Below are 22,088 nucleotides of genomic sequence, written 5' to 3' on the forward strand. Positions count from 1 at the left end.
ACAATGACAACATTAGTGGCTAGTGGACATCATGGCTATAGTTAGGGGGCTCGTGGATTAGTTTTTGATAGTTCGGTTTGCGATTTGGACCCGTCCGCATGTTTGTAGTTTGAAGAAAATTGAACCCGCAACCGTCCGCAGTATGGATTGCGGTTTGTGCAGATAAGACTCACGGATGTGCAGATGATTGTGAGTGGTTTATAGATTGGGCTTTTCCTTTAAAATTTATTTTTGTGCTTTCTTTTTTTTCCATTTTTTAAATATTCTTTTTGGGACTTTTTCCCTCATTTTTTAAATATTATTTTGGGGCATAAAATCACATTTCTTATCATGAAATTGTTATCTTCCACATGATTTATCCCAAATAAATTATAGTCTATCTATCCAATTTACTTCTAAAAGGAAACAGACCATAAGTACAAGTTAGGATTAGTCAATTGAGTCACATTCACTTTACAAAAAATGTATAAGCTAAACAATGCATACAAATACAGATAGGTAAGTGTGAGTATAGGTAAAACTAGCAACTTACTCGTAATCCACAAAATAGAAAAATTTTAACATGCATCCGGCCCTAACAATTATGTAAAATCGCTCAAATAGGTAGGAACAATTCGAATCGGACGACTTCCGCAGTCTATGCCCAACCCTAGCGACAATAGTGATTGTTACATTCAAAACGTTAATATTACTTAAGAAATTAAGGCCCTGTTTGTTTTGGGAGATAGAATAGAGGGAATTGATAGTGAGAGGATTAATAGTGAGGGAATTGTTAATGAGGGGATTAATAGTGAGGGAATTAATAGTGAGGAATTGTTAAGTTATTTTTATATAAAATAACAAAACAAATAAAAAAATATAAAAATTAAACATTAATATTTAAAAAAAATTCTCAATATATAAAAAATAAATTTTTTTTTAATCCGTTCACTATTTTTTTAATACCATCTCTACCTCCTCTAGAATTACTAGCCCCCTCACTATATCTCAAAACAAATACCACATTCTCCATCCCCTTCTCACTGTCAAACTCAATCCCCTCCTCATGACCCTCAACAATCGGGCCTAAGTCCAATAAACAAAGGACGGATATTGGTCGAGTCGGGTCCTATACATTTCTTTGTTTACTAGAAAAAGAAAGAAAGAAAGGAATAAAAAGGACACAACTTGAGTAGAGAAATCCCAAACAAAACCTAGTTTGCAAGTCTGTCAGTATTTCCTGTGACAGAGAGGCAGGGCAGGGGAAAGAGGTAATGGGTCAGGGAACACCAGGTGGTCTGAACAGGCTAGGAGAGGAGCGGAAGAATGAGGGGGAGAAGAAGGAGAAGAAGTTCGAGCCGGCGGCGCCGCCAGCAAGAGTAGGGCGGAAGCAGCGGAAGCAGAAGGGGCCAGAGGCGGCAGCCCGTATTCCGACGGTGACGCCGGTAACGAAGTGCAAAGTGAGGCTGTTGAAACTGGAGCGAATCAAAGACTACCTTCTCATGGAAGAAGAGTTCGTCGCCAATCAGGAGAGGTTGAAGCCCCAAGAGGAGAAGACCGAGGAGGATCGATCCAAGGTCGACGATCTCCGTGGATCCCCCATGAGCGTTGGAAATCTGGAGGAGCTCATCGATGAGAATCACGCCATCGTCTCCTCCTCCGTTGGCCCTGAGTACTATGTTGCCATTTTGTCGTTCGTTGATAAGGATCAACTCGAGCCTGGTTGTTCCATTTTGATGCATAATAAGGTGCCATTTATTCTTCTTTTATTTTTTTTATTTTTTTCCCTTATTAATTGATGATGATGATGATGATGATGGGGAATTTAGGGTTTTCAATTACCATTACAATAATCTCGATATTGTGATTTCTTAAGAATTTGTCAATTGATGATGATGGGGATTTTAGGGTTTTGATTTACCATTACAATGGTCTTCGACCCCCTCAGTCATCACGAATGCCTCCGATTAGTGCAATGGGATATGTCTATTTCTCTCTCTCTCGAGTCAAAATGGGAGCAGGTTTGAAAAAAGATCTTAGAATGTCTAGGGTTGGGCAAGAGGATCTCTTAACCCATTCTTTTCTTCTCATTGAAGTTATTTCACAAAGACTTGCCATGGTATGAAAGAAGGGGGGAACAACACACTTGGAGAGCGCACTACAATGGAGAGTTGTATTTTGCATTGGAAAGGATGAATTGCTCCCGAAAAGGAATCTATTGATTCTCCTCCAATTGGTTGGACTATAGGTGTGATGATTTGCTTCACAGGCAAGGTGTCTGGTTCAAGTCCATGATGGCCCAACTGAGATAGGGAAAAGAATAGAAGAAGCATCTGACCCCTTCGTCGACGTTGCACTTGGCTTGGGGGATATAGCTCAGTTGGTATAGCTTTGCTCTTGCAATTGGGTCATTATGAGGTTGGATGTTTAATTGTCCAGACAGTAATGATAGTATCTTGTACCTGAACAACATCCCTAAAGTATCTTCTGATGATGCCAAACTCAAAAACTGAGTCTGCAACGTGCACTTTAAGGCTCTATGATTAGTAGGATTAATAGTGAGGGGATTGACAATTCATGGGGTTTGTGTAAGATTAGTTATTTAGATCCAGTTGGATTAGTGGTATAAATAATGCCCCTCATATCCGTGTTTGTTTTGCAATAGATATGAAAATAGATAATTCCAATTATATGTTTATTTTTCATTATTAGTTCTAGGATAAAAAAATTCATCAATTTTGTTAGATAGAATGTCCATCGGAATAATAATCCCAATCTTATGCTATAATCTGACCAATCAAGCATGCCGTTAAGTGTTTTGCAATTGCCCAATCATAAAGCAATATGCATTGTCCTCTCAATTAGAAACATTCCATCCGCTTGTTCTGTCATTTAGAAAAGCTTATTTGTATAAAGTATACATGAGGTTTGTAAAGTGTGTGAAAAAAACTGAGGCTCTTGTATTATTAAATGCTCCATGCTCAGGTTCTTTCTGTTGTTGGGCTTCTTCAAGATGAAGTCGATCCAATGGTGTCCGTGATGAAGGTTGAGAAGGCTCCTTTGGAGTCATATGCTGACATAGGTGGGTTAGATGCACAGATACAGGAAATCAAAGAAGCAGTTGAACTCCCTCTCACACATCCTGAATTGTATGAAGACATTGGTATCAAGCCTCCCAAGGGGGTCATACTTTATGGAGAGCCAGGAACAGGCAAGACCTTACTTGCAAAGGTGTGTACTTGTATGTTGCTCTATTGAATTGCTACTTGTTAATTTAATACCTTCTTTGCATCTGCCTTCTATTCTTTTATGTGTATTACCTTCACAAATGAAATTAAATTATGTTTTGCTTATGTTGTGTGCAGTCAATTTCTTTAATATAAGATTTGTCCCTGTCAATTGAAAACCATTCTTTTCAATGGCAAATAATTTTATCACTTTAACTTTTCTTGTTGCTTTGGTTTATTTTTTTGTGTCCACAATTTTGCAAATGCACGAGTTTAACCATTGTAGTCTTGTAGAGCTCAATATATTTTCTTGGTCATGTTGTCCATGTTAGGTAATTATGGAGCAACTTAGTACCTATGTTGGGAAGAAAAATTGATTGAGGTTATTGGCTTCGTCTAAAGGTTAAGTTAATCTATGCTTGGGGAGAAGCATTTGCAGAGGGAAAGCACGCTTTAAGCCTGAACTTTGGGGTTTGTGTTTCAAAATGGTGAGACTGTGGGAAGTTCTCTCTTGTTTAAATATGCATTTTGTTACTAGAATACATCACATTGAAATAAAAATGAAAGGGTTAGAAGAAAATTTGAAGTCATTTCGCTTGGTAAAAATGTTAACCTTAGAACTTATTTACTTTTTTTCTTATTATCAATCTTTAATGATAAATAAACTAAGAGTTCAAGATAAAGCCTTAGAGTATGATATGATATGATAGTCAGGTTGTGTGGTTAATGAGAACTGTAATTCTACAAACACTCTTAATGAACCCCAAAGTTCTTAGAATTATATCAGGATTATCTTGTAAATCATTGTATTTTCACATGTTTCTTATCCAACGTGCTTGTCTTCAAACATGAAATGGCGGGGACAGACACGATTTTCTGCCTTGATGGGGGTGAATAGTAAAACTCTCAATGAAATTATCAATTAAAATTTACTAAATGGTTTATCCAATTCATAGTTTCTACGAAACTGTACATGACAAAGGAAACCCACTTCCGATACAAGTATGATACTATTTTGAAAATTTTTGGCAAACATCCCGGGTGCTTTTTGGGAAGGAAAACTGAATAAACTACGTAGAAACTGTAGGTGCAAAAAATATATATATGAAAAAAGTTCACTAAAAAACACAAAAATACGGAAAACAAAAAACTCAACTCAAAAACTATATTTGAAAACTTAAAACCAAACAGATGAATGATTTTTTTTTATGGATTTATTTTGAAAGATTTGTAGCAAATAAAAAAATAAAAAATAAAAAGCTTTTATTTTTTATTTATTATTTATTTTTTATCAACAACAAAGGAGATAAATTAAATATAAAGGGGTACATAATGAGAACCAATCAATTTTGAAACTCTTCACTCAAAAGATTCCTTCTATGATATCAAAGAAAATTTCCTTACCCGACTCCCCTCTTGACCCAACCCCATTCCTAACCCACTCCTATTACTTGAATTGGGCCCTTTATGTTTTTAGGCCTACAAATTTAATAAACCATCCCCCCTTTGGACTAGGCTCACTTTGTCTTTTAAACATGTGCTCTCTCCACTCCATTTTATTAGTCCATCTTTCCATTTTAAGATGTCCCAAAATGTTAGTCCTATTCTAAAAATAAAAATAAAAAATAATTAAAAAAAAGTATATAATTTTCCAAAATTATTTCTTATAGATGGCTATAAATTTATTTAAAAATGAGAGCAAAAGGGTATTTTTGAAAATAAAGTTATGACATTTGCATTAAAGTACAATAATTGCTTGTCCCCTTAAAAAGGTAGAATTCTCAAAAGAGACTAACAAATTTGGATGGAGGGATACATTACGGGAGTTCTTCTGCTATTTTTGCCTTGGGTCCGGTCCCAAGCACTAGATATGAGGATGGCAAAGAGTGAGATGGATCGACACCAGACATTGGATCATTGCCATCAGAGGGTCACCTAACCTATGAGAAGTGAAGGGACACCTAGTTTCGCTTTCAGGTTTGATAGAGAGCATTGCTTCAATAAGTATTAACAACCCCTCAAGGAGATTCAGACTTCGATTGGGGAGGGATTGGAATCATTCATTGGTGTCAGCAAGGAGGACGGGTGCTTAGCTTCCTTTTGCATCAAAATGGCTTATTCCGAACCCTTGCTTGGGCTTTCATGCCCCGCTAGAGAGGATGTGGTTGGGAGTTCATAGCCACTTGGCTTGGAGTAAAGAGAGTGAGGAGTGGAGGGAACAGCATCGGCTGGAATGGGTAGATATTTGGCCGGGGAATGGGCTCAACTCCCGCCTTTTGGTTCCGGTGAGTCTATCGATTTCGGGTCAAAGAGAGATGGGTGGGCATCAACAGAATCGGATCCATGTTTTGATCGATAGCCATCGGAATCACCTTCGTTGGTGTCAGCTAGTTGCTCCAAGCCAGCACCGTAATCTCAGGTGATGGGACCAGCCAGGGAGGTGGCAAAGAGTGAAATCCGGGTACTGCATCCTCCCCCCCTTCTCTACTCCCGATGGGGACTCAAATGCTTGTTTGGTTGGCCATCCCTCAGATCCAAGAGAATAAGAATGCTTTAGAAGACCAGGAGACATGGAATGACAAATCCTTGCTCTGACAAATCTTTATGATCAATCGCAAGAGATGCGTAGCTTGAGGGCTTAGATGCCGCTTCGTACCTGGGGTGGCAAATGAGAACAATAATTGGATCATGCGACCAACCATAGGAGAAAAAAGAAGGCAGCCTCTCTAAACTTCATACAGGACGCAGTAACTACCTACCCTAATGAGGATATGTAAAGTCTTGTTTAAATGCGTAAGAGAGCCCTTCAGGAACTATGAGGAAAAGGTTGATGAAGATAGGTTGCTGCTGTTGATCTCTCCTAGGTAGAAGAATACACAAGGCTGGGCCTAGAGCAGAAGGCCTCCCTTACTCAACTAAGAGGGAATCCAGGAAGTGAGGCTACAGACTAAACCTAAGAGAGAGACTTGCTATCCTGCATGCCCTTAGCTTCAGGAACAAGTAGGTTGGGAGAGGGCTAAGTCTTCCTGGTTGTAAATCAATCGAATACTAGCAAGGGAAAACTAGAAGGGAGACTCCCTTAAAGAACTAATAGCGAATTAAGATAAGTAAAGCCACATACTACTGTTAGCTGTTACGCTCGTCCCTCTTGTGAGGTTTTTTATTCCTTAGAGTTCTAACAGCAGTAATAAAAACCTTCCTCCGCGCGTCGTCTAGCAGCAAGACTGGCTTAGTTAGCTACTGGCCTCAGGTTTAGACATTCTAGAACCAAACGTAGCTACACACAACTACAGGAACAAGAACCGCAAACTCATCTATTCTCCTCTTTCCTAGCTTGCTCTAAACATACAGTAGGAAGAGAGCTCCCATCTAACTAATCTATTCAAACCTGTCCTTGTCTGTTATAACCTTTAGGAACCTGGGGAAGAACTATATAGCAAATAGCTACTAGGGCTAACAAGCAGCTGCTAGTCCTTATGCCACTATCAGAACTTTAAGGAGACTTCAACTACTATTAAGGCAGGAAGAACTCAAAAGCAACGAAGCTTACAGTCCTCTCCCAGGGCATTAAGGAAAGAAAGCTACCATCCTAGAGGTAAGATTGAAGATATCTTCTCTATCTCTACCCCGTTCTTGGCCTAGCTACAGGAACAACAAGAACGGAGAGAAGGTAGTTCGCTATGCTACGCTTTGCTGCGCTACTTATGAGGTACCCCCCTACGTTCACTCACTGCGGTGGTCAGGCAACAAGAGCTAACTGGCAACCTAATACAATCCCTTCTACCCTTACCTTCTATTGACGGAGAGAGATAGAGAGGAGGTATAACACATTACATAGTGATAGAAAGATACAGGAAAGAACAAGACAATCTAACAAGAGAAGACAAGAAGACAAAAGAAGATTGTTTGCTAACTAGGGGAAAGACAAGAATTGCTTGGAACTATGGGAAGATTAGAATTCCCTTAATAGGGACCTATGAAGAAAGAAGCCAGACAAGAGGATAGAAGTAAAGAAGGGCAGCTGTAAGCTGCTAATTTCATGTTTCAGGATAATTGCTTACCCCTGTTGTGGTCTAAAAGAAATTGATCGTAGACCACCCTATCACTCTCATCTTAAATCTTTCTTATTGGCATGAAGGAATACGCTTTTAAGGATGTCTTTCACAAGAGTCCCCTTTCCTTGCTTATCTCTATCTCTACTAGGCGGCAAAGGGAAGATGCAAACCATATGAACTATTGAGCGGACCAGGGGTGGCTCTCCTTTGTCTTGGGTAAGAAGAATAGTTCATAAAGAGATGCATGTGAGACTCTTTCAAATGCTGTAATGGAGTCCTTGCTTTTTCAGTCTCTCTCGAGAAAGCATTTTTAGAATATTGAAGTAGGCGAGAGTAGCTTGTCGGGTATGTATGGTAGTCGTCTTGGTATTGGGTCCGCTTCAAGTCTTTTTCGTTTTGGACGGATTTCCCTTTCCATTGGTAAGCATTATGAGTAATTAGGTGTAGGTATTTCGGGGCGAGCTCCTGCGGTCCCGCCTTCATTTTATAACTAACGTTATTCGTTCGCCTCCGAGCTGCTAGTGTATCTCTGGTTAAGTGTTTTATTCTACTATTTCATTACTTACTAAAGTATAGAAGAATGAAGTATGCATGATCACTTCTGAGATTTTCTTCCTTCATATAAGGAATCCTCTTGATTGGTCGAAACTAGAAGACGGAAGGACGAACTGCTATTTTGCATAGGGGGAGTAAGATAGGCTAGGTGCTTTTACTCAACTCGTGAAGGTTCATTTCTAGTTAGCAAGGATAAGAAGGAAGCAAAGGTAGTTTAATAATATATCTGTCATTACGTGCGATTAACTCCACTATAAAAATTAAAAAAGGAAAGAACTTCATTTTCAGCACATTTATACGGAAAAGTAATTATTATTCTAAAAGCATAAGTAGTAAACATTTTCAACTAGGGTTTCCATACATGCAAACATAAAAAAGAAAACCAAACAAAGATAGTTAGCATAAATAGGAGTCTATCTCCAGTAAGCATCGGAGTAGATCTCTGCTAAAAAAAGACAAAGAACGCCATAAATGAAAACACGCTACTTTACGTCTACAGACACCTATTTAAACCTTCTAAAACTAAAAAGAGTCGACAGACTCTTCTATTCTAGTCTCCTCGGTGACTGCGGGTAACAGCACGCACAATTAGGGCTTCTTACTCCACCCGCAACGCTTGCTGCCTCTCCTCCAAACCCTTTATGCGCTCTCTGGTAGCACTAATGCGCGTTTCTTTCCTTGCAGGAACCATTGTTTTAACACTTCTCAAAAGGAAGTTTAGCACTCTACAGTGCTCTTGAATTTGATTTTGCAGTTGTCCCATTTCGGCAACAATTGCAGAAAGCTTGTTTGCAGCATCCATAGCCATACGTGCTAGTACTCAATTTCTTTGATTTGAATTTGATGGAGTGAAGACACTTATCAAGCCTCTATTTATAGAGTGGTAGAGTAATATCGTCATGCAGTACAAATTGCATGGCTTTACCTAATAAGGGAAGTGCCATGTTATTGGAATCTCGCTATTGCCGCTTATTTATAGTATCCATTCCGCGGGGGGCACAAGCTTAATGAAGACCCTGAGTTGAGTACGTCCCAGGTAGAAAGAAGGGATGGAAAGGACAGCGCATCCTTAGGATGAACTTTTCTGGTTCAGATATTCCATAGAATGTTCGAATGAGACATCGGCCACAAGAAGGCGGTCATTAATTCACTCAAAGATGCCAGAAAGGCACAAATAGCGCACGATTGGAAAAAGGGTTGACAGCCTTGACTCTTTCTTTCAGGCACTTGGCTTCATACTTCCTACACCCACCTGTGTCAGCCATGCAATTCGTACTGCATGGCGATATTACTCTGCCACTCTATAAATGGAGGCTCGATAAGTGGTTTCACTTCATCAAATCAAAGAAATTGAGTACTAGCACGTATAGCTATGGATGCTGCAAATAAGTTTTCTGCAATTGCTGCCGAAATGGGGCAATTGCAAAATCAAATTCAAAAGCACCGTAGAGTGCTAAACTTCCTTTTGAGAAATGTTAGAATAATGGATCCTGTAAGGAAAGAAGCGTATATTCGCGCTACCAAAGAGCGCAGAGAGGGTTTGGTGAGGCAACAAGCGCTACGGGCGGAGCAGGAAGCCCTAATTAGGCGTGTTGTCAGCCACGGTCATCGGGGAGACTAGAGTAGAAGAGTCCTTCGACTCTTTTTAGTTTTAGAAGGTTTAAATAAGTGTCCGTAGACGCAAAGTAGTGTGTTTTCATTTATGGTGTTCTTTGTCTTTTTTTAGTAGAGGTCTACTCCGATACTTACTGGAGATAGACTCCTATTTATGCTAACTATCTTTGTTTGGTTTTCCTTTTTATGTTTGCATGTATGGGAACCCTAGTTGAAAATGTTTACTACTTATGCTTTTAGAATAATAATTACTTTTCCGTATAAATGTGCTGAAAATGAAGTTCTTTTCTTTTTTTATTTTTATAGTGGAGATAATCGCACGTAATGACAGACTTATTATTAAACTATCTTTGCTTCCTTCTTATTCTTGCTAATTAGAAATGAACCTTCACGAGTTGAGTAAAAACACTTAGTCTATCTTACTTCCCATATGCAAAATAGCAATTTGTCCTGCCATCTTCTAGTTTCGACCAACCAAGAGGATTCCTTATATGAAGGAAGAAAGTCTCAGGAGTGATCCTGCACACTTCATTCTCCAATACTTTAGTAAGTAATAAAATAGTAGAATAAAGACTTACTAGAGATATACTAGTAGCTCGCAGGCGAACAAGTAACGTTAGTTATGAAATGAAGGCGGGACCGCAAGTCGAAAGACATACACCTGATTACTCATAATGCTTTACCAATGGAAAGGGAAATCTGTTCAACAACTATCATACTACTAAAGTACCAAGGAAACCTTTGGTTCCCTTTGTTTGAGTAAACGCCGCCTATTTTAGTTTACATTCATTACAAAGTAAGCCAAGTCTAACCGGTCACGACATGTTCTTTGTTGATATTTATTGAGGAGTTCGATAGAGTTTAGTTGACTGAATCCATAAACCTAGAAAGTAACCGTCACCGGTACTTTTTTTACTCTATAGGTAGGTATCAGTGGGCTTTGCATAATGTAATTGTAGTTAAGGCTGCATTGAAGTAGCGCTTTTTTTTTTGAAGATCTACTGAAGTACCAAAGGCGAACGGGGCTCCTAGGCCGGGACGTCTAGCAGAATGCTTGGCCTCTTGCACTGGAAGCGACGCCTGAAGGGTGAGCTTCTAGCAGTTAGCTTAACGCACTAGATAATAGGCATTAGGCATTCTGAGCTACAAGCAGGCAAGCAAATAAAGGGAGGCATTACGGGCTTACTACAAGAAGCAAAGCTTTGTAGACTCAACAAGTCGCTTATAGAATGCCGACTACTAAGTGAAGACCTTCCACTTAATAAGGGAAGGGGGGAGGGAAGCGAAACTTAGCGAGCTTTATAAGGCCGACCACTACATAAGCTGCTGGTGGAGAAAGCTCTTCGAGCTTCCATTCATTCGTTGCTAAGCCAAGGTCCTAGGCCTCCAAGTTAGCCCGCGTTTTTTCGAAGAATCCTGCACCCATGGGCATACTGCTTGGCAGGCCTTCCCTTTCCGTTGGAGCTTTATAGGCGTTGCCTCGTTCCCCAATCAGATGTTTGGATGTGAGTTATACTCCGCGAAGAGCCAACCAAGCGTATGGCCTTGCCTTGCCATTTGACCTCTCTTCCCGTATGACTAGGAATGTTCAGTGACAACCTCTCAATTGTCACCACTTAGCCTCTCTTGCTACCACAGTAGCACCTAGTGTGGTCAGCACCAATTGTGTTCGGGCAACGAAGCTTACACTCATTCACATTGGTTCATCCTGCTACGCCCTGGGCCTTTTGCTCTTCTAACATAAAAGGTGGCCTACCATTCATCAAGGCCCAGGAATCTGTTGGACATCTCAGCGGCGGGATTAGATACCCGCATCCAATCGAAGTTCCATTTTAGTGCCCCCTTAACATAAAGGGGAGCTCTTTCTAGGAGGGTTGCTTCACACAAGACATTGCTTAGGACCTACGAGTCACACGACAGGTGCACGATTGAATTTGCACATTCCATCCTTCGGCCCTTCGCCTATTGGCTTAGTAGGCAAGCTACCTTGATTCGTCTTCGGCTTCGATTCGTTATGCTCAGCAGCTCCAACAAGCCCTAGAGTCTCTTGCTGCCTAAAACTCTGCCAAGAAAGCGCTGCTTTACGTTTGATCTTATGTGCCCAGAGAATGCTATGCGTTCTCCACTTTCGGATCTCACAAAGAGAGAACGTGTTTTTTCCTCTGACTTTCTCTCTCATTCGTGGAGCGAAGAAAGCGGGCTTGGCCCCAGCTACCCGCTATCCTTGGGAAACCAAAAGAGCTACCGAAGGAAAGGGGTGCAGTCTCTTCCTTGGCCTTTGGATTGGAGAGGAGAGGGCAGAAAAGATTCGCACAAGTTTTTTTGCTTCCTGCACCCTTACTAGTAAAGAGGCCCTTCGACCAAGGAGGCATTCTGGTGGGAAGGCTGCCCATGACATAAGCCGCCATCAGTCCAGGAGAAAAGGAAGCTACCTTTCTTTGATCCACTTTCCCGGGCAGGGAAGAGAATAAAAATGGACCGCGGATGGTGGTCGTGGTAGGTTCGAGGATCTTACGCGGTGGAGCGAACTCTTCTATCTTGTTGCATTTCCTCTGGCGGCCTAGCTGCACCCCCTTGATCCATCGTACTGGAGCGATTTGAGAAGAACGATTAGGGTCATTCTATCTTTTCTATAATTCCCATAGAAGAAGTGCTTCGTTTCTGATCAATTCTTTGCTGCAATCGCTTCGATCCACCCCCTCGGTGAAAAACCGTAATACGCCCTGAGGAATTCCTCCCAGCAGACTTCCCTGTGCTCAAAGTGAATTGTCCAAGTGCTCTCCCTTCTTGGCTTTGTCTCATTGTCTATCTCGTAATCATTTGATTCCGTTCTACTCCTACTCCTCTTTCATCGTCGTTGGTCCTTCTTTCACTTGCTGGTAAAGATGCTTGATTGCAGCTGTCAGCTACCTCTACCTGGCTGCTACTTGCTTGGCCATCTCTTAAGAGATTTCCAAATCGACTATTTTCATTCTGAATCCCACCCATTCTAACCCAAGAGAAGCATTGGAGAAGACTTTCTTTCGGACTATTCTGTAACATCACAAGTCTATAACAGAAGAAAGATGGGTCCGCTATCTCCCTATGGCTTTCTAAGAAGCTAAACCCAATAACCAATAATCAGCCCTTAGGTGCAGCCATCTCTTTCTTTCTGGAGGTATCTTCCGAATCGAATTTATATGAATTGGGTTTGTTAAGCATATAAAGAGGGTTCATCCTTTCTAATAGAAGGGGGGCTCGGGGGATCTCAAGAATCAGAGAGGGAACGAGGAAGCGGCGTTAGCTTCAAGAGAATCTCCTCCGGCCGGCCGAACTAGCATTGACGATGGGGGTTGCAGTCTTGCTTTTATAGGAGCGAGACATTTGATTGTACTAGATTGGATACTTAAAATTAGAATAGATGAAGTGAGCTCGGGGCCAATGCTAATGTAGGACCCAAGCGGTGCCATTCATTGTCTACTCTAGTGGGAGGGAGTGAACAGACTAACCGCTTTCCTCTTATATGTCTCTTTTTCTTTCTGTTTCGAGTTGATTTTTTGTCTTTTCCTCCTTAATATAATACTATAAATAGTCCTTTTATTTTTTAGGGAGGGGTAAACCCAACCCAATCTCAACATTCAAGGGCTTGAGTCAATCTCCTGAATCCACTGGATCAACTACCACTTAACACTACTAAGACTTAATTTTTTCATATCCCCTCTACAGAACCTACTTTGGAATACAATGAGTTGCCAGTTTTTGAATGAAGGGTAGTCTATGCTGCTAGTGAAAGTGGGTACGGTAAGGGACGGCCAAAGGAAGGACACTACTCGACTGGATCCAAGGTCAACGACCCATGGTGGAGAAGAACCTGTGCTTGATGGGCTCGAGAAAGCCTAAGTTTCCCAGGGTTTCCGGACCCCTTAGAAAAGAGATTAAAAGTACACCACGAATCTCTTGTTTGTTGGAGGTGATTATTCTCTTTCTAGGTGGTAGTTTTTAGGTGATTTTATGTGCCATTCTCTCTCTGTTCCCGTCTTAGTTCTGTGCTTCCTATACCGCATGCTCCAGTAAGATCAATCTGCCAATGACACTGCCAATGTGGATTGGTATTCGTCGTATCGGAAGTCTTGCTAATAAAAGACTTCCAAGCCTATGTGGTTCAGCATTGTGGTCTTTATAGTAATAGTTGTTGCATTGCCAAGGCCGCCCCACGTGCGAATGGCATAAATCCAATTGGGTACGAGCGGTACTCTCTTTTAAGTTAACGAGTAAGCTCCCTTGTGCAAGCGCTAGTGAGTCTTCCAAGTGAGTGGAATGCTTAATGTACTTCGGTCGAGTGACTTTCTTACGCTTCTCCTTTCTTTTGTCTAAGTGGCTTCTCCTTTGGTTTTAGTCAAGCCAAGCTTCACGCTTTACTGCTTGCATTTTTCTTTTATTTTAAAAGGCTATATAGACTATTCTATTGTTACCATTACCTCCTCCTAATAGGAAGAAGAGCACTATTAACGGGGCAAATTCCCTTTTCTTCTATTCAAGGTGGGCCAGTGAGGGAAAGCTTTTGACAAGAAGTGGTATCTTTATTAATCAAGATATAGTGAGTGTGAAGTATACCGCACCGTGGGTACAAGATCGAAATGGATTGGAAGCCAAGTGAGATGTCTGTCTAATAGTAAGGAGGTCTCTAATGGAATCTAGTGGTAATGGATGTCCTATAAATATCCTATATAATCTAAAATGAAGAGTGAAGCGAAAGGCCCCTTAGTTTAGTAAGATGAAAGAGTTCAATCTGGCTCTCTTTAGTGACTTTACTTCCTTGAAGCAAGCACGAAGACAGATGTAGCAAGACCGGAAGACCAGCAACCCGAAGACCTGGCTTGGTACTCTAATGCAAGACAGATTTTAGCCCCTCTGGACAACAAAGACTGGAGTGAACTCAAGCAAGCCCTAACTAAAGCAGCTTACTGAAAGTGGCTTGAGCATTAACCTTTTCTTTTCATTTAGAAGAGAAAGAAATCCAGCAGAAGGGAACCCATGAACCAAGGGTAGCAATTCCTATTGAAGATAGATTTTTTGCTATTCCGCCCATTGATTCCTTCTACCATTCGGGCTTAAGCGAGTGGACTAGAAATCTCTTTCGCCTTAGAACAAGCAGTGGGTGCATGTAAGTCTCATCTCTATCAGAAAGAAGGACTACAAGCATGGGTTAAGCAATCACCTATGGACCTTTTATTTTTGTCTTCTGTCTACTCGGATTAAGAGTCGAGTGAGTATCCCCGTCTACTTTGTCTCGCTCCTAGGATTTGAGGTTACGGAAGCGGTGGCTCTGAATAGAATAGACCTACCTTGGCTTGATAAGCCTAGCGATCTCGGTATAAATAGTGGACGAAATTCCTTTCTTTTTCAGCCCTTTTTGTGCTGTGCTTCATCTCTCTTTTTTCAGTGATCCCAGTCCTGCTCTTTTGAATGAGAATAGATCCTTCGTTAGAATGAAAGAGGAGCTCATCAGTCTTGAGAAGACAGTCTCCCTATAAGGAAGTGTAGCAAACTCGTAATATCCGCTCTCTGGGTACAAACGGAAAGCGTTAAGCTATGCTAGCAATTCCTCTTAAGGAAGTCCTTTTCCGAATAGAACCTTTGAAAGCAGAGGCACCTCCTTTGGTGGATTGTAATAATAGAGCCGTAAACCCCTCTTCACCGAAGTAACTACCCGAAAACCGCTTTTACAAATACAGGACGTAAGCATCATGCATGAGTGGGAACTAACTTGAGTACTATCTCATCTCCCTTATGGTCGAGCGGATTCCATCTTCTCCCCAAAGTAGCACATCTAAAAGCCCCGTATTTACAATGTAGCGAACTCATTCATAGCACGACATGACATAAGCTACTTCTGGACAGGCAATAAATAGAATAGTAATAATAGCCGGGGCAACCTTTGGCTGGATTGAGACCTTCTAGGAAGTACAATTCCTGCAATTAGCTATCTATTTTCACCTAGACATAGTTGAACTTTGATTCCTTGGCCACTTAGATATAGATAGAACTCTCTTTTTATTTACAATGAGGACATAGATACCATGCAGTAACCAGAAAAGAATCCAATTCCTGAGCCCACATGAAGGAGGGATAAAGGGCACGCACCTATCCTTTGACAAAGACCAAAAGAACTCAAAAGAAAAAGGAAACCAATACTTAACAAGAATTGGAGGGGATAACAAAGATTTCCAACTCAAAATACAGGAAGAAGAAGATTGGTTTGGTTCGCTATTCGTTATTTACACTGGGGACTTAGTCAGACAGCGAGAAAAATCAGAAAAAGAGATCTCCTCCACTTTCTTTAAAACAAGTATGGATTCCGCTTTGATTCTCTAAAGCAAGGGATGACTACTTGATTAATGCAGGCAGTGAGGCCATCTTCTCTATTGCAGGTATTTCTTCTAGTTGAACTCCAATTAGCGGAATCTGAATCCACTCTAACTACGCCCTAGTAAGAAGAATAGATAGAGGGCACTTGCCCATATACAACTCTTGACTCACAGCATTCGGGCAAACACACGGGCTCAGTACTATTCTATTAAGACGCTTAGATACAATTAGATACATGTTCAAGAATAGATAGAAGGATGAAAATCAATCCGGATTCGTGGATTCCACTCAATCCCCTGACTCTTTTGTTTGAAAAGAACTCTGGACTATTGGATGAAAATCAATTAACCGAGTCGCTCGTGTGGGAGAGCATTCCCACGTCAATCCGACGTCCTTCGAGGCGGCACTCAGTCAGAAACCCCTCTCAATCCATAACTCTAAGTCAAGTAGTTCCTTCAGCTGTGAGTTATAGCTTAGTAGTGAAGCCCAGAGTTCTTGCTCAGTAGTTAACTACACTTGGGAGGAAGTTTAGAAACTATATAACTCAAAATTTTAGAAACTTGTAAATCTAGTAAATTTTGATCATTTCCCACTTTCATTTCTGAGTTTCACTTCTTATTCTATTTACTATGATCCAATCTAATTAATTAGTTTCAATTAATCAGTCAATTATACAACGACCATCTACAAAATATTGCAAAAATAAAGTAAAATAAGAAACAAAACTTTATATGGAAAACGTTTAGAATAATGATCTCCATTGGTAAAAAACCACAACTACCTTGGTAAAATAATCCACTAGAAGAGTTTGGACAATGACTCTACAACTGAACCAGTGTTACTAGAAAACGCTAATACCCTAGCAAATAATTTTTTGGAATGCATGTTCCGAAATATTGTACATTTTTGTTCCAAAGTAGTAATTTTAGTGATCTAAAGTTATCCCAAAATTTTTTGGGTAAACTATCAATAGGTCCTAATAGTTAGATTTAATTCCCATCAAGTCCTATTGAAAATAAGTCATGGTGAAATTGTCGCTAAAAATAATTTTTTGTGACAATTTTTTACATGTCTCTAAAAATTGACAATTAGTAACTTTTTTTTTTTGTCACAGTTTTGATAAATTGTCGCTAAAACTTATAGTTAGTGACTTTTTTGTGACACATTTTTTAAACTATCGCTGAAAGTTGAAAATTAGTGACCTTTTTTTGTGACGGTTTTTTTAAACTGTCGCTAAAGCTTATAATTAGTGACATTTTTTGTTACAATTTTCAAATTGTCGCGGAAAATTAACAATTAGTGATATTTTTTAATAGTGTTTAATGAAAAATGTCATTAATTCTCACAGGACCTGGACAATAAGTCTACCTGTTAGGACCTACACGTAAATTTCGCAAAGTATTTTCCGTCATGTTTTTTCAAGGTTTAATTAGGAGTAAAACATTCAAATATAATGAACTAAAATCTAAGTTGAGTGAAGTTTTGACAAAACAAAATGTCAAAAATGAGTCATAATGCTTACAGAAATTTGTTGTTACATGACTAGTTTGGGGTGGGGGGAAGCTACATTTTATTAGATGTCTACTTGTCGAAAGAAAATTACTTTAAAAATACCTTAAATTCTTGTAGTGTAATCTATATAAGTCTATTCTTATCGCACCACATTTTAGAGCACGTGGTGTACCATGTTCTCTTTCCACGTGCCGGAACAATCCACCTTTCAGGTAACATAGAACTCAACTATAGATGTGTTTAGCCTTGATGTCCTTTGCTACAAGCCAGCAAATTTGAATTCCACTAGCTAGTGATTCTGTCACTGATAGCAGCATACTCTTGTCTAGATTTATGCTCCTCATGGGTAATGGCACTGATTGGCCAATTGGCAAGAATAACTAATGCATTGACCTAACTGCAGTAAACTATAGTTGGTTTTGTAAAACAATTACAGAAGAGTTTTTGCAATTCTGTTCTATGCATTTTGAAATCAAGTTTTCTTCTATGTATAAGGATTAGGTTTCCTAGGCTTCGAAGGGATTTAGAGAGCCTAGAAAAAGTTTTATGTATCAGAGACTGAAAAGCAAATGTTTTAATAGTTTTTCCAAACTTGGTGATGTAGGGATTCTGAAATCTACTTACCCGCTCAATCAAATTAAAGCAGACTTCTATCAAGCACAACTCTCAGGATCTGTGTTCCACAGAATCAACAGCATCTCACTCAAGTGCAATTCGAGCTGTCCTCAGATCCTGCCCAAATAAGTCTAGTTTTAACCTGAAAAGTACCCAATACATAGATAACTTAAAGGCTTGCAAACTAATGTCAATTTAAGCAATTAAAATGTGTACTAAACTAATGCAATATAGTGTGCAATTATACCTGAGATTAGATCCGAGCACACTTTGTTTTATCTCTGTAGATCTTCTATCTTCATCACTTGGAAACTCGGGCCTATCATCTAACTTAGGCACCTAGCACTTGTCGTGTCCACAGAAATTTCTAATACACCAAGGTCCTGTTCGGTGCAGCTTTTTTTATTTTTGAAATTTGTGTCGTAGTGTTTGGTGTAGCTTGCTTATAGCTTGTAAACAAAAATACCTTAAATCAGCTGGAAAAAACTAATTAACTAGAAGCTGGGGGACAGATGCTTTTAGTTTTTGCTTTCTGATTATTAAATTTTAGCTTGAAAAAAAGCTGCACCAAACAGGCCCTAAACGATGAAACAAAATCTCCCTGCTTGGCTTGATTCTGACTTTTTGCTTGGGTCCTTTCTGAGTGTTCTTTTGATAATTGACCATAATGTTTTCAAATTGCCTTGTCTCATTATGAGTTTGTGGTTATTGAAAGAATTTTGTGTAAAAATCTTCAGCTATGGAGTCTGTTTGGTGTTCTTACAGGCAGTAGCAAACTCTACAGCAGCTACTTTCTTACGTGTTGTTGGAAGTGAACTGATCCAAAAGTACTTGGGAGATGGTCCAAAGTTAGTGAGGGAACTCTTCAGAGTAGCTGATGATCTCTCACCTTCAATTGTGTTCATTGATGAAATTGATGCAATTGGTACAAAAAGGTGAGAACTTGAACATTACTGCATGAAATAAAAACTTTTGGGTATTATTTAATTTTTATGCTCTATAGGTATGACGCTCACTCAGGTGGTGAACGTGAAATTCAGAGAACCATGTTGGAACTGCTGAACCAGTTAGATGGTTTTGATTCGAGAGGAGATGTCAAGGTGATTCTGGCAACAAACAAAATTGAAAGCCTTGATCCTGCTCTGCTTCGGCCTGGCCGTATAGATAGGAAGATAGAATTCCCACTTCCTGATATTAAGACAAGGAGGCGCATTTTCCAGGTACGAGCATGGCATGATTACACAAATACAAGCGTAGTTATTACATCAATGCCCATCAGCCCTATGAGCAAACCTGTTTGTGGGTGAAATGCAGATACACACTTCAAGGATGACTTTGGCTGATGACGTCAACTTGGAGGAATTTGTTATGACGAAGGATGAGTTTTCTGGAGCTGATATAAAAGCTATATGTACTGAAGCTGGTTTGCTTGCTTTAAGAGAGCGTCGTATGAAGGTGAGGCAATTTATTATGAAAGTAAATATGTGCATCAATTGTTTTTGTTGTACGTGTGACTAATTCTCTAAGAAGCATGGACACAAGCATGTGACACGATATGACACTGTTATTGCAATTTTCAAATGCGTAGGACACCACACGTGAGAGACACTAAGTATATGGTTTTATATAGTAATTATATATGTCATATATATGAATATTTCAGTGAAAGTTAATTATATATTTCATATACATGTAATATATTAATTATATCACATATAACACGAATTTATGAAGTAATATGTTATATCTATGTTGTTTTTCTTTTGTCATTAGATGTCAAGTGTTTGATGAGTGTTGGGTAGTGTCCGACAAGTGTTGGTGTTTGACATGTGTCATACACGGAAATGTCACCTTAGCAGTGTCTGTTCTCTTGAGCTAATTCTGATGGCATATTGCTTTTTGACTACTTTGAATTTTGGCTTCTGAAGTGGATATAGAACTAATCATTTATTCTGTTAATACTGTAGTGTGAGCTTTGTGTTTTTGCAACTGAAAGTTGTACTAGGTTACATCCTGTTTTCCATCAAACAAATAGCTATGCCTGCATCCTTGCTGGTTTTTATTCTTATGACATTGAAAGCTGATAAGGCTTAAAACAAAATCCAATTTCAACTTTTTAGAAGGAAAAAATGGAGTTAGCGCAGCAGGGGAAAAACCAGAGATAAATTGGAAGCACGTGATAGGACGAAAAGGAAAAGAGAGGAGATGAATCATCTCCCACAGGCCTGTTTTGTGGATATAATCTGCTGCTATTCTTGTATATCCCATAATTTATTTTGTCATTTGTTTGAAATTTGTAAATGCACCATGTCAGACCCATTCTATTGGCAACTTTATGCTGCGTTTGGTTGGGGGATTTGGAAAGAGAAAGGGAAAAGGAAAAGATATCTGAAACTAGATGAAATGTAGGTTTATTTTATTCACATTTCACTTATCTTTTTCTTTTTTCTTTCCAAATCCCTTCTTAAATTCCCTAACCAAACACATCGTTAGTGAGCTCAAGATGTACCCTTTTCAAACACAGGTAGAGCAAAACAAGGCAAGAGAAGACAAGAAAATATTAAAACAGCAGTATCAACAAGAAGAACAATGTAGTTAGTGATATTTAGAATAGATAGATAAACAAATATGTTGACCAACATGTGCAAATTATTGAAGTGTCGTTATCTAATAGAAGTGTTCCTTCCATCTGCCTCAGGTTACGCATGCAGACTTCAAAAAGGCTAAAGATAAGGTCATGTTCAAGAAGAAAGAGGGGGTGCCAGAAGGGCTTTACATGTGAAAATACTCTTCTCTCTATGGACACAGTTGTGTATTGTTTTTTTTTTTTTTTTTTTTTTTTTTTTTGAACTGGACAGTTGTGTATTGCTTGTTTCTCTAAATTTATGAAACGGATTTTCCATGTTCTCTTTGTTATTTGACTATTATTGATACACAAGATGATTTGCCGTCATTTGCGGGAGGAGGATGATAGTTGTTTGGATAAATTACATTTTGCCCCCTTTATATTTGGTTATTTTTTCACTTGGACATCATGTTTTTAATTTTTTCCAATTTATTTCAAAAGTTAACTTGTGTCCAAAATTAAACAAAAAATGACACATTGGTAGTCACATGTCATAAAAATATTTTATTGTATATAAATCATGCCTAACACAAATCTAAATTCTAATATAATTTTATATTTTTTATATTATTTGATAGTTAACTTAGCTTCTTTTTTTTTGGTTTAATTTTGAACGAAGGTTAGTTTTATGAATAAATTGAGAAAAAAATTAAAACATAAAGGGTCAAAGTTAGAAAAAATAAACATTAAAAAAATGACTAAACATAAAAAGGATTATAATTTTTCCGTAGTTGTTTTTGTCATGGTTATTAGAATCTTGACCGGATTGTAGGATTTTACGATCCTATGATCTTAATTAAGCCAAACGATTTGAATTGCACTAGGATTTTAAATTTAGTAGAATCCTAAAATGATTGCAATTCTATTCATAAAATCATGTAGAATCAAATATGATTTCGATTTTTTATGATTCCGATCTTATAATTTTTTTTTTATTATTTATTTCTTATATAAATGTATGTATATATGTATATCTATATAAAAAAATTTGACTACAAACTCTTTTTTCAGTCATCTCTTTCAATTTATATTAACATAGAAAGTGCATTTTATCAAATTTATCATTTTTCTTTAGTCTTTTTAAAATTGTATAATATATATTATCATTATCCATAATTTTATTTTGCTTTAAAAGTATAATCTTAAGATTCTTAATCCGATTTTACGATCCGATTAACGGGTTCTTTTCAACGATCCCACTTAACATCCTGATTTTAACATGGGGGGCAATAATATCTAGTCAATTTACTAGTGTTACTCTTACTAACACCTTTAGAATGGATGTTACGGTTACTCGAAATCATCTTTTTTATTTATTTTACTGTTGCAAGATTTTAGGTTATGAAGCTCTGCTTCCTGTCCTGAGGAAAATCAGAAACCCTTTTGTATGTTTGACAAGGCAGCTATTTTACGCCCCCATGCATGATTACTATTTTTCTTCTCTATTGTTGGATGAGTTTAATCCCTGTTTACACCATATTTTATTTTTGTCAATTATGACCTATTAATTATGGCCAAGTTTGATTATAATTTGTCGATTGAAATCATAAATTATTT

The 22,088-nt window shown here is 38.7% G+C and overlaps 1 protein-coding gene and 1 pseudogene across 1 annotated transcript; one reads left to right on the forward strand and one right to left on the reverse strand.

Annotated features, from left to right (window-relative positions):
* The first annotated feature begins 1,065 nt into the window (after nt 1–1,065).
* Nucleotides 1,066–20,807, forward strand: LOC114296848 (26S proteasome regulatory subunit 4 homolog B). The gene is made up of 6 exons (XM_082920324.1): nt 1,066–1,727; nt 2,965–3,210; nt 18,671–18,840; nt 18,909–19,125; nt 19,220–19,360; nt 20,604–20,807. The coding sequence occupies exons 1-6, from the start codon at nt 1,254–1,256 to the stop codon at nt 20,685–20,687; spliced, it is 1,332 nt and encodes a 443-aa protein (XP_082776450.1). The 5' UTR covers nt 1,066–1,253; the 3' UTR covers nt 20,688–20,807.
* Nucleotides 10,718–12,283, reverse strand: LOC145822654 (large ribosomal subunit protein uL2mz, N-terminal part-like; annotated as a pseudogene).
* Nucleotides 20,808–22,088: the final 1,281 nt, after the last annotated feature.

This window comes from Camellia sinensis, chromosome 3, assembly GCF_055761805.1.
Source record: "Camellia sinensis isolate YWXY chromosome 3, ASM5576180v1, whole genome shotgun sequence".
Classification (NCBI taxonomy): Eukaryota; Viridiplantae; Streptophyta; class Magnoliopsida; order Ericales; family Theaceae; genus Camellia; species Camellia sinensis.